Source organism: Neocloeon triangulifer, unplaced genomic scaffold (genome assembly GCF_031216515.1).
Source record: "Neocloeon triangulifer isolate White Clay Creek 2 clone unplaced genomic scaffold, ASM3121651v1 ptg000014l, whole genome shotgun sequence".
Lineage (NCBI taxonomy): Eukaryota > Metazoa > Arthropoda > Insecta > Ephemeroptera > Baetidae > Neocloeon > Neocloeon triangulifer.
The window spans coordinates 24,108,945-24,120,920 of record NW_026775556.1 but is presented as its reverse complement, the minus strand read 5'-3'; the positions used below and the strand labels follow the sequence as shown (position 1 = coordinate 24,120,920).

At 37.4% G+C, this 11,976-nt stretch overlaps 4 protein-coding genes across 4 annotated transcripts; all 4 read right to left on the bottom strand.

The window, feature by feature from the left end:
- Positions 1-4: 4 nt before the first annotated feature.
- Positions 5-2,588, bottom strand: LOC132201900 (putative fatty acyl-CoA reductase CG5065). Its single transcript, XM_059628448.1, has 8 exons — positions 2,248-2,588; positions 1,955-2,194; positions 1,669-1,814; positions 1,509-1,618; positions 1,258-1,450; positions 964-1,209; positions 417-674; positions 5-363 (listed from the first exon to the last, which is right to left on the bottom strand). Exons 1-8 carry the CDS (start codon positions 2,509-2,511, stop codon positions 228-230), a joined length of 1,593 nt encoding a protein of 530 aa, XP_059484431.1. The 5' UTR covers positions 2,512-2,588; the 3' UTR covers positions 5-227.
- An 83-nt stretch (positions 2,589-2,671) lies between these two features.
- On the bottom strand, positions 2,672-10,760 carry LOC132199967 (lysosomal proton-coupled steroid conjugate and bile acid symporter SLC46A3-like). Its single transcript, XM_059625096.1, has 10 exons — positions 10,582-10,760; positions 4,693-5,004; positions 4,394-4,570; positions 4,037-4,200; positions 3,749-3,974; positions 3,596-3,697; positions 3,401-3,538; positions 3,258-3,341; positions 3,043-3,199; positions 2,672-2,979 (listed from the first exon to the last, which is right to left on the bottom strand). The coding sequence occupies exons 2-10, from the start codon at positions 5,000-5,002 to the stop codon at positions 2,904-2,906; spliced, it is 1,434 nt and encodes a 477-aa protein (XP_059481079.1). The 5' UTR covers positions 5,003-5,004; positions 10,582-10,760; the 3' UTR covers positions 2,672-2,903.
- Positions 5,099-8,729, bottom strand: LOC132199968 (serine/threonine-protein phosphatase PP1-beta catalytic subunit). The gene is made up of 4 exons (XM_059625097.1): positions 8,187-8,729; positions 7,883-8,131; positions 7,681-7,809; positions 5,099-6,938 (listed from the first exon to the last, which is right to left on the bottom strand). The coding sequence occupies exons 1-4, from the start codon at positions 8,392-8,394 to the stop codon at positions 6,544-6,546; spliced, it is 981 nt and encodes a 326-aa protein (XP_059481080.1). The 5' UTR covers positions 8,395-8,729; the 3' UTR covers positions 5,099-6,543.
- A 410-nt stretch (positions 10,761-11,170) lies between the features above and the next one.
- LOC132199519 (TP53-regulated inhibitor of apoptosis 1-like) lies at positions 11,171-11,942 on the bottom strand. The gene is made up of 2 exons (XM_059624316.1): positions 11,599-11,942; positions 11,171-11,538 (listed from the first exon to the last, which is right to left on the bottom strand). The coding sequence occupies exons 1-2, from the start codon at positions 11,743-11,745 to the stop codon at positions 11,446-11,448; spliced, it is 240 nt and encodes a 79-aa protein (XP_059480299.1). The 5' UTR covers positions 11,746-11,942; the 3' UTR covers positions 11,171-11,445.
- Between the last annotated feature and the right edge of the window lie 34 nt (positions 11,943-11,976).

Here is an 11,976-nt window from a genome sequence, read left to right as displayed (position 1 = left end):
GGAATGAAAAGCACAGAAAATGAAAACTTCATGCAGCGTATAACTATTTAATAATATGAAGAAAAATTTAATTTTTTTGCAGCAAAAAAGTACTTGAAACCTAATAAATTTGAATTTTAAATGTGATGATTATTTTTAAGATTTTTCGTAGATTAATTTTACTTTTTCAATGATTATCTTTATTATCGGTGAGAGAATGATGGAATATTTATAACAATCAATCTTCTTCAAACCCATATGATGAAGCCCACGACAAGGGCGGAAGTTATCAACGCAGCAAGTGCATCCCCAAGGGCCAAGAAAGCCACATAGGCGATCCAGAGGAAAGCGGCAACGTGAGCACCAAAATGGATCATTTTCCACCTATAAATGAACATTTTACTTTTTTCATTTCTAAAATTTTTATAATTTTCGACCTTTGAAGGTTTTTCCTCGCGCGTTCGAGGGTCTGAGGTGGATCCTTGTGGAAGTGCTGTCTGATGCCTTTGACGCAGTTGGTCAGGTGGGAGCGCCACTCGACCCTGGCGATGGACATGTCGAACGCCTCCTGGTCCTCGGGCAGCAGTTTTTCCTGCAGAGCGCGGGTGTTGGTGTCGTGGAAGCGCCACTGCCGAGTGCAGAAGAAACGCGTGTGCTTCATTCCTCGAATGAATTTCTGCTGAATCGCCACCAAGCTGAAAAAAGTTTAAAATATAAATACACGAAGAATAATTTAAAAATTCTTTTTTATACCAGACCTTAAGATAATTGTTTTCTTTAAAAAATTGCACTTATTTAGAGGATTGATATAAAAATTTATAATAAATACTTAGTAAAAATTAAGAAAGGTAAAAAATGGCTGATTTTTTTTTTCAAAAGCCTCCAGATTTACTTTTTATTTCACAAATTTAGCTTGGTGGAATTTAATATTTAATAGAATAAGCGATACAAAAATATTTTAAATAAAATTAATCAAGGCCTAACCTTTCTTGCCGCTTACTGCTCAGGGCATTCCTGAGCGCGTCCAACAAGTACGAAGGCCACAATTGGAAGAGGCGCACAACAAAATCGTTCCTCCACTTGGAGCCGCGCGCCTTTGCTCGGGGGTACCAAAGGATTCTTCTCATCGGGTACTCCGAGATCGCCTCGTCGATGTACTCGGTGTACTGGCCCCAGGTGATAGGGTTGCGCAGACCAGAGGTCACGTGATAAATTTGAAACGTCTCGCTCCTGATTAAATTTTTTATTATTATTTTTCTCTAATTAAAAATAAATTACTGAGGTTGGGCAAGATTCCAAGCGGCAGCGAGCATGACGTTGACCAAAATGTCAGTCGGAACAAGGTCGGCGACCTTATAAGGAACGACCTGAGACGTGCGGAAGCATCCAGCTCCGGCGCCTGCGATGAAACCTGTGGCGCCAGTGCTTGCGTCGAGCCAGCCAGGAAAAGGTTCGCGCCAAGTTCCCAAAACTTAATTTTTAATGTAATTTAATTTTCCAACTTAAAAATTTGCTTAAATTTGGCTCACCAATGGATGGTCGGACGATGGCCAGTTTGACATGACCTCTGCCCTCAGTGACCAGGTGCTCTGCTAACTGCTTGGAAAATGTGTATGTGTTTGGATGTTGACCCAACAAGCTAATACAAAATTATTAAAATTAAATGTAAGATTAGAATGACGATTTTACCGTTTAGTTATCTTTTCTAAAGCTTCGTCAGGGAAAGTTTCAACCATATTGATTACTTCCTCAGGGCTGCAGTCAATCGGATACAGCCGCTCTCTAGTTTCTTGGATTGTGCAGTTACTATATGCGGTGGAAACGTAAATCAGGCTCTAAAGAAATTAAATTGCAATAAATTTAATAAAACCTTTTTGCACCAACAATAAAAAGACCATATATTCTGACAAAAATAATGTCAAATAAAAAGATTTTGATCAATTTTATTTGCAATATCTTGATTAAAAAAATTTACCTCCAATTTCAACATTTGATGGCAGAGGTCTAGGATGCGCTTGGTGCCGATCAAATTAGACAAAACTGCAGATTTGAGTGTCGCGTTGAAGAACACCCTGGCTGCCGCGTGAAATACAATTGTTACTTCGGAAATCAGGCGCTGAAGGACTTCCTTGGAAATGCCCATGTCCTCCAACGTCACATCTCCACTCACGGCTTCCACTTTGCCAAAGTCCGACTTGTCCACATCGGCAAAAAGCTGTGGGGTTTTGTTCAATAAATTTAAAACTTCTCCACAGTTAAATCACTTACGGGAAGTTGCAGCAGAGAACAGACTCGGTCTGCGCTGGACACGCCATTTCTCGGCCGAACGAGCACATAAATCTTTTTTACGCCCTTGCAGGAACGCAGCAGTTTTTCCAGAAAAACGCTACCAACAGACCCTGTTGAGCCAGTCAGAAAAACGGTCTGGCCTTCGAAGTACTCTGGGATCGACATTGTGCAGTCGAAGGCGCAAACCAGAGTAAAAGCGTTTGACGATAACTCAAACGAGAGAGACTCTAAAAGCACTTTCATGCGAGTTCTAAATTTAACCAAAAATGTGAAAACGCACAATCACTTTCTTTAATTATAAATTTCCCTGATATTGATATTCATTTATGTACTTGAACACTTGAAGTTAAATAAAAAAAGGATTGTGATTAATTTAATATAATTTTTTAATAATTGGAAAAATACTATAATGTGATTAAGCTGAATAAACACCAAATTTAAGACAATTACAATCACAATTTTCTATGCCACATTACATTAGATGTGTTTTGATTCGAGATCAAAAATAGACAACAGAGTAAACTAGTTTCGTTGATGAGAATTCCAGTCAGAGCACAAACACCTCATGAGAAAAGAATCGTCACTAAAATAATATATTGCTTTACAGATTTTAAGTTGCAAGTTTGAGCATAATATCAATTGACTTCGAGACCAGCTCCGATCTGTGCGTATGAGCTGGCAGGGTACTTGTAAAAGACAACTGCTACAACGCTGTAATTAAAAGGAAAATATTAAATTATAGAAATAAATGTTATATTTCATAACAACACTTACACTAGAAATACGAAATTGGCCACGTATAATCCAGACGAGAGCATATAAAATGCGCCCGGCACTGTCAAGAAAGTCGCTTTGTAGATGATCGTGTAAAGAGGCGCTGCGGCAATTGGTGTTAGAGCCTCAAGAGATGAAGCCAGAGAGAAAACTTTTCCTAATGAAACATAAAATATTTAAAATTGGAATCAAAATTTTAAGATGAAGAAACATACCAACGTCATCGGCGTGAACACTTTTGGACAAAATCGCTCTGCACAAAGGGGAACTCAATCCACCCAAGATACCGATGGCGCTTCCTGTTGTAGATTTATTTTTTTTAGGATGTTTATGTTAAGATAATTAGGCAAAAACTTACCCGCATACATCATCCAAGACATTGAAGCAAGAGCCAAAACCATCAGACTGACTGCCTTCAAAAGGCAAGCAAATGCGGCCAAAGGCGCGTCTTCCAATTTTAGCGTCCGACTGAACAAGTGCAGACCAATAAGAGAGCCTATTTAAATTTTTAAAATAAAATCAATTGGTATTTATTATAAAACCACTACTTTACCAACTGTCGAAGCTAAGACGCTAGCACTGCTGTATAAAGTGAAATCTTGAATTTCCCAGCCGAATCTTTCCCTCGTGTACAAATAAGAGACGGATATGTCTCCTAGAACGGGATAAATTGATTTCTGAAGTTAAAATTTAATTGTAAAATTACCGTCTAGTGAAAAAATGATACTGGCCATGGTGCCCATGACCAGAAACATGGTGAGGCGTCGGTACCCAGAACGTGGTTTCCAGCAGGTCGCCACCATTTCCTTAATGAGGCGCACATCAAATACGCTCTGCCTTGTGGATTCCGAGGTCTGGATAGATTCGGGCACAAAGTAGATGACGTAGAGTAAGGCAAGTAAGCAGGCGCAGCTGCAAGTGGCAAAAACCATCTGAAAAAATAATAAAATTTCTAACACACATTCTTGTTTATAAAGAACATTGATCGAAGTACCACGTAGCCACCAAACTTGAGGAGGTACGAACTGCTGGCCAGACCAGTCGGCAACCCGAGCAGCAGGGCGGCTTCGGCTACACCCATGCGCCACGAACGCTCGGCTGGAGTGCTGATGTCCGAGAGGTAGCAGAACGCGCCAGTTACAAAAGCAACAAAACCACCTTTAAATTAAATAAACATGTTAAAATTTCTGCTAAATTTCTATTTTGTTCATATCTAATAAAATTAAATTAAATAGGGAATAAATAAAAAAAATTATTGATTCATAAATGATTAATTCAGCCTTATATTGACATCCTAATTAGGATTTAAATTTGTTTCGTAATGACGGATCATCAATATAAAATTTCAAACCTGTCATCGCAACAGGAATGCTGGCAATCAAGAGGAAGTTAGGGCTGCTCTCCCAGGCAAAGTTCATGCTGAGGACCATGTAGATTGCGTTGAGGAGCATGTAGCCTATGGTCGGAATCATCAGAAGAGGCTTTCGACCATTGTGGTCACTCCATGGGCCCAAGAAAAATGAGAGTGCTGAAAATATTGATGTATATTTAAAAAATATTAAAACAATTTTATTTCATGTTTTTATTAAACAGATATTTTAAAAGTGCCCAGACAAGTCTTAACTTTCTGAAAATGATTTTTATTTTTACCTGCAGGAATAATTGCCTCAATCAGCGATTTGTACATGATGAGCTGAACGGAGTATGGTTGGATTTGGTCCTCGATCGGCTTCAGGTTGCTCAGATTGTCGCAGACAGAGAAGTTGTAGTGCAAGGTGACCTCGCATGTCTTCATTACGATAAAATTCTGCAGAACTGGGCCCGTCATAGTGACGGCAAAGGTGAGCAAAAAAAGGGCAGGCTCGATTGTGATCAGCCGTGCTCTTGGCAGGTCCACCGGCTCCCGGGAACGCTTTTCCTCCTCCTCTGGCTCTTGTTCGTCCCAGGTGGGGTTATCCATGACTGAAAATTCATTCCCTTCAAATTAAAATTCAAATAAAACGAAACAATGATTCAAGAGGGTCATATTGTAAATATTCGAATAAAGAAAAGATCATTTTTGTTGTCAGAAATAATTATTTCTCTTTTATTTCAACAGGAAGATCAAAAGATTCGTAATTCGCCACACTCTAAAGAATACCAAGTGCACTTAACACATACAGAGAAAAGTCTATCGTTAAGAAAAATAATAATTTAACAGTGTTTGTAAATAATAGATTTCAATATTTTCATACAGCGGTCATTAAATTAATAGTGATGTGGCAAAAACTCAACAAAAAAATAACAAAAGCACTTCTGAAGAGACACAGTAAAGACAATAAATCATCGACAGAAAGAGCAGGCAGGGCTTCACCTATTCAATAGGTCGCTTTCCTTATTACACAATTATAATAATTATTAAGCACAATACAGCTGACAGTAATCAAAGGACCATCAAGAATTTTGCTTCGGATCCGAATTTGATTTTTCTTCACTTTGGACAGAGTAAGAGGTTCTTTTTCTTTTGCTATTGAAAATTTAATCTTTTGCTTCTTTTGTCATTTAAATCTTAATCATGCTTGACTTCTACTTGCTAGTTTTAATTACAAGTTAAATAGGAAAATATGCGCGTATATCGATCAACAGGGATATACTTTCGACGTATAAGTACAGAGCCTAATCGGACAAGAAAATAACTCTGCGCACCCACCCTCCGTTTAATTTTTAATTAATCCTCTTGCTGCAGTCTCTGTCACTCGATTCACATACACGAAAAAACTTTTTTTTCTTTCCGTAATTAATCATATATATAATTTAACAGGAGTCGCACTAGCTAAGTTCGAAAAAACGGTGCAGAAAGCACCAGAGAGACAATGATGAAGAGGCGTCGTCGTTCTTTTTGAACGCCTACTGACCATCAACACAACCAAGACCCCGAAAAACTGTAAAAATAAGTGAAGATAGTCTGCAAAATGCATGTTACGAATTAAAAAAAGGAAAACAGAAAATTCCAACAAAGGCTCTGGATCGAAAGAGATCAGTGGAAGAAGTGAATAGAAATCCAGAATCGATGCTGAAATGCAATAAAGGTATCAAAATTCCAGAATCATAGTTTCAGAAAAAAATGCCTTAAAAATTTTTGTAAGTGCAATTTTGAAACGATCTTGGTTGCGTGAGATATATTATCAAATCGGTTTCTGCGGAAGACCCTCAGGTTTCCCTGTTTTGTAAATTTGGCGCTTTTCAAAAAGTGAATGATCAACAATTTTTATAATATATATTTTTGCCGATGAGAGGTTTCGCAAGTCGAAAAATTGCTCACCAAGTATAATTTGAATAATTTCTTCTCTCCTTAAAGCCGTAATTGACCCTTGTGTATTATTATTATTATAATTTTAAATTGGTGCTTCTTCTCGTGTAACAACAAGTGGTAAGGGGCGTTTGGGATGAGGATGGTCATTCGGTCGGTGGATCGGTCGGGGATTCTGAAAACAACGCGTCTCTCAAGTTTTATTGCTTGTTTCACTTTTTGGCACTCTGCTTCTGCTGCTGCTGGCCGAAGGGCCGGCCCGAGTTGAGCCCCGTGTACACGTACTTGGCTTTCTTTTCAGACGGCTTGAGGATCTGAAAGGAGCACATGAGGGTCTCGTCGACGGACATCATGCCGCCGGCGTTGTCGAACTCGCCGCAGTAGTTGGGCGCTGAGAACAGAGTGACCAGTTGGCGCTTGGCAAAGAACTCGTATCCGTCCTCGACCACCTGGTGCGCCCGGCAGATCAGATCCATGTCGTGCCGGTTCAGGAACTTGGTCACGATGTCCGCGCCAAACGTGAAACTCACCCCCCGGTCGTTCTCGCCCCAGCCCACCACGTCCTTGTCAGGGTCCGACCACAGCAAATCACACACCAGACCAGTATCTAAAATTTGGAGAAAAAAATTATAATAAGACTCAATAATAATAACAATAATATCGAACAATTTTAAAATTATTATTTTGGTGTTAAAAGAAAAAGAAACTTATGTAATTTTTAAAGTTTTTTTGCTGACAACATTATTTACAATGACCTCCATTAATTTAAACTTGTGGCATTTTTCACTTATTGAGATTCAAAGACACCGCCACTGGAAAAGTCTTGAACTATTTAGAAGGAAATGTATGTATGAAATTTCATCATAACGGTGAAGAGTGTAGAACAGATAATGGACATGACGTCAGAGGTAAGAACAAAAAAATTATCAGTGAATATTCAATTCACTCAAATTATTTTGGCACTGAGTCGTTTATTTAAGAAAGAAAGAATTGAAATTAAGCTTCAATCCTTGACAGGAAACGCAGAGAGCAGCAGAGAGGAATAAATTTTTTAAATGACGCCTTATTTGATGTCAGAGTTACTTAACCAGCAACAAGGAAAACAATTCTCTTGTGGTGTATTTTATTGCTCAACAATTTAGTCAGAAATTAGAATAAAAGATAAATAATTTTTTGTACTCGAAATGGAGAAATTCAGGCCAACGCAGATTATTTGAAATTTTGACGTTTCTAGATATTTTCTCTGTTTATTTTTTCTGTTACGCCGACTTTTGTGTCTTTAAGGCTTCTGATTAGCAAAGAATGCCAATATTTTTTTAACACCAAACAATAATGAGATGCAAATATACCTGGCACGTCAGTCGGTCTTCTGATTTCCCTGATGGCCTCCATGCTGTGCAAGTTGGGACTGAGACCGCCGTGGCAGCAAAAGATCTTCTCGTCTATAATGGCAGCGATCGGCAAACAATTGAAGCAGTCTGGAAAGAGAAATTTTGGTCAAACCGTGTCCGAACATGGAATGAGGGCATCAAAGAGAGATTGATATTGGACCTGTGAAGGTTTTCCAGAGCCTGATGTTGAAGCGTCGCTTGCACTCGTCGTAGAAGCCGTAGATGCGGTTGATGGAGGCGCACTCGTGGTTGCCCCTGAGCAGGAAGAAGTTCTCAGGGTACTTGATTTTGTAGGCGAGCAGCAGGCAGATGGTCTCGAGGCTCTGTTTCCCTCTGTCCACGTAGTCGCCGAGAAAGAGGTAGTTGGCCTCGGGAGGGAAGCCGCCGTACTCGAACACCCTGAGCAGGTCTGCGGACCGAGGAGGGTGAGATCGGGGCGGGAAAAGGCAAAGTTCGGGGCGTACCTGTGAACTGTCCGTGGATGTCGCCGCAGATCTTGAGCGGCGCCTCGAGCTCCAGCAACACGGGTTGCGAGAGGAAGATTTCGCGCGAGCGCAGGCAAAGGCCGCGCACCTCCGCCTCGGACATCTGCACCGGCTTGCCCGGACGACACCCGCGCACCTCCAGCAACCGCGTGATCAAATTATCAACATCCAACTCGACCTCCGCCATGTTTCGCTCTTGACTCGGAAGGAAAAAAACACAAGACAGCCGAGACTTCAACTCGCCAGTGCTACCAACTTGACGGCGACGCGCAAATAATTCGCGCAAGTGCCGCAAGTTTCCTTCAACCCATGCAATATGTCGCGAATTATGTATTTATCTTCTCCTTCGTTGGTCGGAAAAATTCAGCGGAAAACGTGCGCTCTCTAATTTTGTTTTAATTGTATTATTTCTGCGAATTTTCAAAAAACTTGAAAAATTTTCACTTTACACCAGTGTAATTAAATATAATTATAATAAATGAGTTTAATGAGGCGGTCGTTTTTTTATGATGTGTTGGCATCTATGAAAGTAGGTTTTTTATTCTCATAGTTTCCCTTCAATCTTAAATTCCAATTTATAATAATTTAAATAATTTCAAAGATTTGTAAACCAACAACAATTTTCAAAATTTTAGCAATACTTTTAAATAGTTTGCATATTAACTAAATTCTAAGAAAATAATAGTGATAGTATTTCACAGCACTTCATTTCATTCACCTTCCTTAAAAATATGCGTTTTAATTTATTTTATTTTTTAATATAACGTATGCTATCCAATGCATAAATCGCATAAATATTATTATTTATTATTTTATTTGTACTACAAATAAATCAATGATCTAATGCAATTAGCGCGAAAAACTACGCCTCTCTCTGTCTTCATAATTGTCTAAAAAAATTAACGCTGAGAAAAGTTTTCAAAATATTTTATTGCAAGCAATCAATTTTCATTTTATTACCATCAGGCTCATTCAGGTTTTATTACATCTCGGTCGGATTTTTTTCAACAAAATTAATAGGCTGCGCGGCGACCTGCATTTATTTTGTCAGCAGTATTTGAAGAACTACAAAAGAATTAAAAAAAATCTGTGAGAGGCTCATAAAAGTTTATTTATTTGAAAATATGAAATAAGCGCCAACCTCAATTTTATTTCAAATTATCTCACACCGTCTTTCCTTGCAAATTTGTTATGCTCGACCAAAAACCGCAACAGTTGCTTTTGCTTCAAGAACATTAAAATAGCTCTTGCGTAATGGATGACTTTATTTCTAGCCACGATTCACGACAACTCGCTAAACAAAATATTTTATAATATCATCATATTTTACATTTTTCACATCTTTGAATAACTAAAAACAATTAAATTAAAAAAAAAGATTCTACACTGAATATTTTTACTACATTTTTAACCATTAATAATTCACGAAAAAAAATTCACAAAAAAAAGCTTAACTGATTATGAGACAGGAGAATTTCTTGGGTGTACTGTTATTGTAATCGTTTGTGTCAAAATGTCAGTAAAATAAAATGTTGAACAAAAAGCAGAGACGGAGATAAGAATACTGTATTATAAAAAGAGGACAATGACCAAAAGTATCACAAAAATTAAGCTTGTATGTATTTTTTTTTATTACAACACGTGATTGCACTTATCAGTTATTTTATCACCGGTATTCTATTGTCTAGATAAAAGAAAAGCTTAAAAAATCTCCGCAGAAGTATTTTAAATTTTTTAGATTATATAACAACTGATCATTCCTACAATAGGAGGGAAAATTTACAAAAGTTAAAGAAGTCAAAGTGGAAGAGGCTGGGAAGAGGGAATATTTTTATCGTTAAAAATGTATTTTTGATATACTTTAGAAGGGAGATTCATATGAATAATTTTTATATAATATTTTATTTTTATTTTCATTAGTCTGGAACAAATTTTTTCTCTCCGAACAATACCACTTGGAATCTCGTTTCTGTAAATAATAACCAGCTGCACAGCATAATATTATTTATTTGCTTCTGCATTATAAGTATAAGTCAAACACGTAATCGAGACTCGGTGATATTAATAATCTACGATCACTTTTTTATAATACAGCAAGGGCGTATGATACATAATGTTTATCATACAAAGTTTTGTAATAAATAATTAATCAAGCGACGAGAGTTTTCTTTCTCGATGCTCTTTATTATATTTTGTGGTTTTTTGATTACGTAAATCAGACGTCGGCTATATCATCAAATATCTTTACAAGACACCAATTAAATCGCATGAGTATCAATTTCACTCTCTGCTATTCCGACGATCAATCTTGCAAATCATGCACGTGATTCGCATGAGAACAAGAGACAAACTCGGTCGAAGATCTTTTTCTCACCTGTGACAGTGGACTTGCAGGTGACTCCGAGTTTCAGACACACACGGACAGTCCGAATCAAGACGCAGAACTAGCAGAAATTGTGGAATTCCACAGATCACAGCGCATTAAAGGTTCGCCTTCCGACGGATTCGAACAAGGGATTCGAAGCTCTTTTCGCCTCTTTTGTTTACAACTGCAGAGATCGTCGCTGATTGGTTGGGTTGATCTGCCCGAGGCAGCGACCTCGAACAGTAACTAACCAAACCAAATCATTCGAAAATAATGTACTTTGCAAAAATAATCAAAAAATTTCCCCCTAAATTAAAATAAAACGCTTATTTGTATTTCATCTAAGAAAAATGCAAAATTAAATAGAACTTTTGACAATATTAATATTATAAAATACGCTTATTATGTCAATGCATTTTATTATGAAAAATATCAAAAAGAAAAATTTAACCGAATTAAACTCCACAAAAAAATTACTTTTAATTATTTATTATTGATTTATAATAATTTAATTAATATATAATTTTTCTTCGTCAAATTTTTTATTATTTTATACTGTTCTAAAATGTTTATTTCATTTATATATTCAAATTGAGAATTTATTTAGTTTTAAATGTTATAATATTTATTCTTCCATCTTCCTCTATCACACTTCTTCATTCCAAAGAAGACAAATTTATCATAAAATGCCTACAACACCATTTTAAGCGTTCGTAAAAAAAATTAAATGAACTTTAATAACAAGATGAAACACCTCGATAAAATTACAACATACTCTTTAAAATTGCCGCACAAATAAAGTATATTTTTAATTGTTCTCTTAATTATGTGTATTGATTGCTCAACGAATAAGCATGGATCACAAATTCTTTGCTACTTCTTCGGTGGTGCCTTTTTTTCCTCTTCTGTTCCTAACTGGAAGTGCTGCACATCCTCTATGCTGATGTTTTGCTGCTTCATTGCATTCTATAATTTTTTTAAATAAAATTTAGAGCTTTAATTAATGGGAGGATTTTTTTGTTATACCTTAACGCACTGTTGGTATTTAAGGAACAGGTCAGCGCACATTTGGTCATCGTGTTGACCCCTGAGGAATTTGTGGCTGAACCATGCGTTGAAGCAGGAATCATAAGTTTTTTTCATGTCGTTGCATTCCTCGCCGACACTGTTCATAGTAGCAACTGGATGATCAGCTCGACGATGGTGAAAACGACGACCAGCTGCAGGATTTTGAAGATGTGGAAAATTTCAGGAAAATCGGATCCTTCTATTTGCAAAATCCAGTTTTCCATAAGATGAATAAGCGGTCCATAGAGGAAAGTGTTGTTTATCTTCGATTTTCAGCTCGTTCAGAATCACCTGGACCCTGAGCCACACCCCCTAGAGTAAAAATTTTAAATTTGG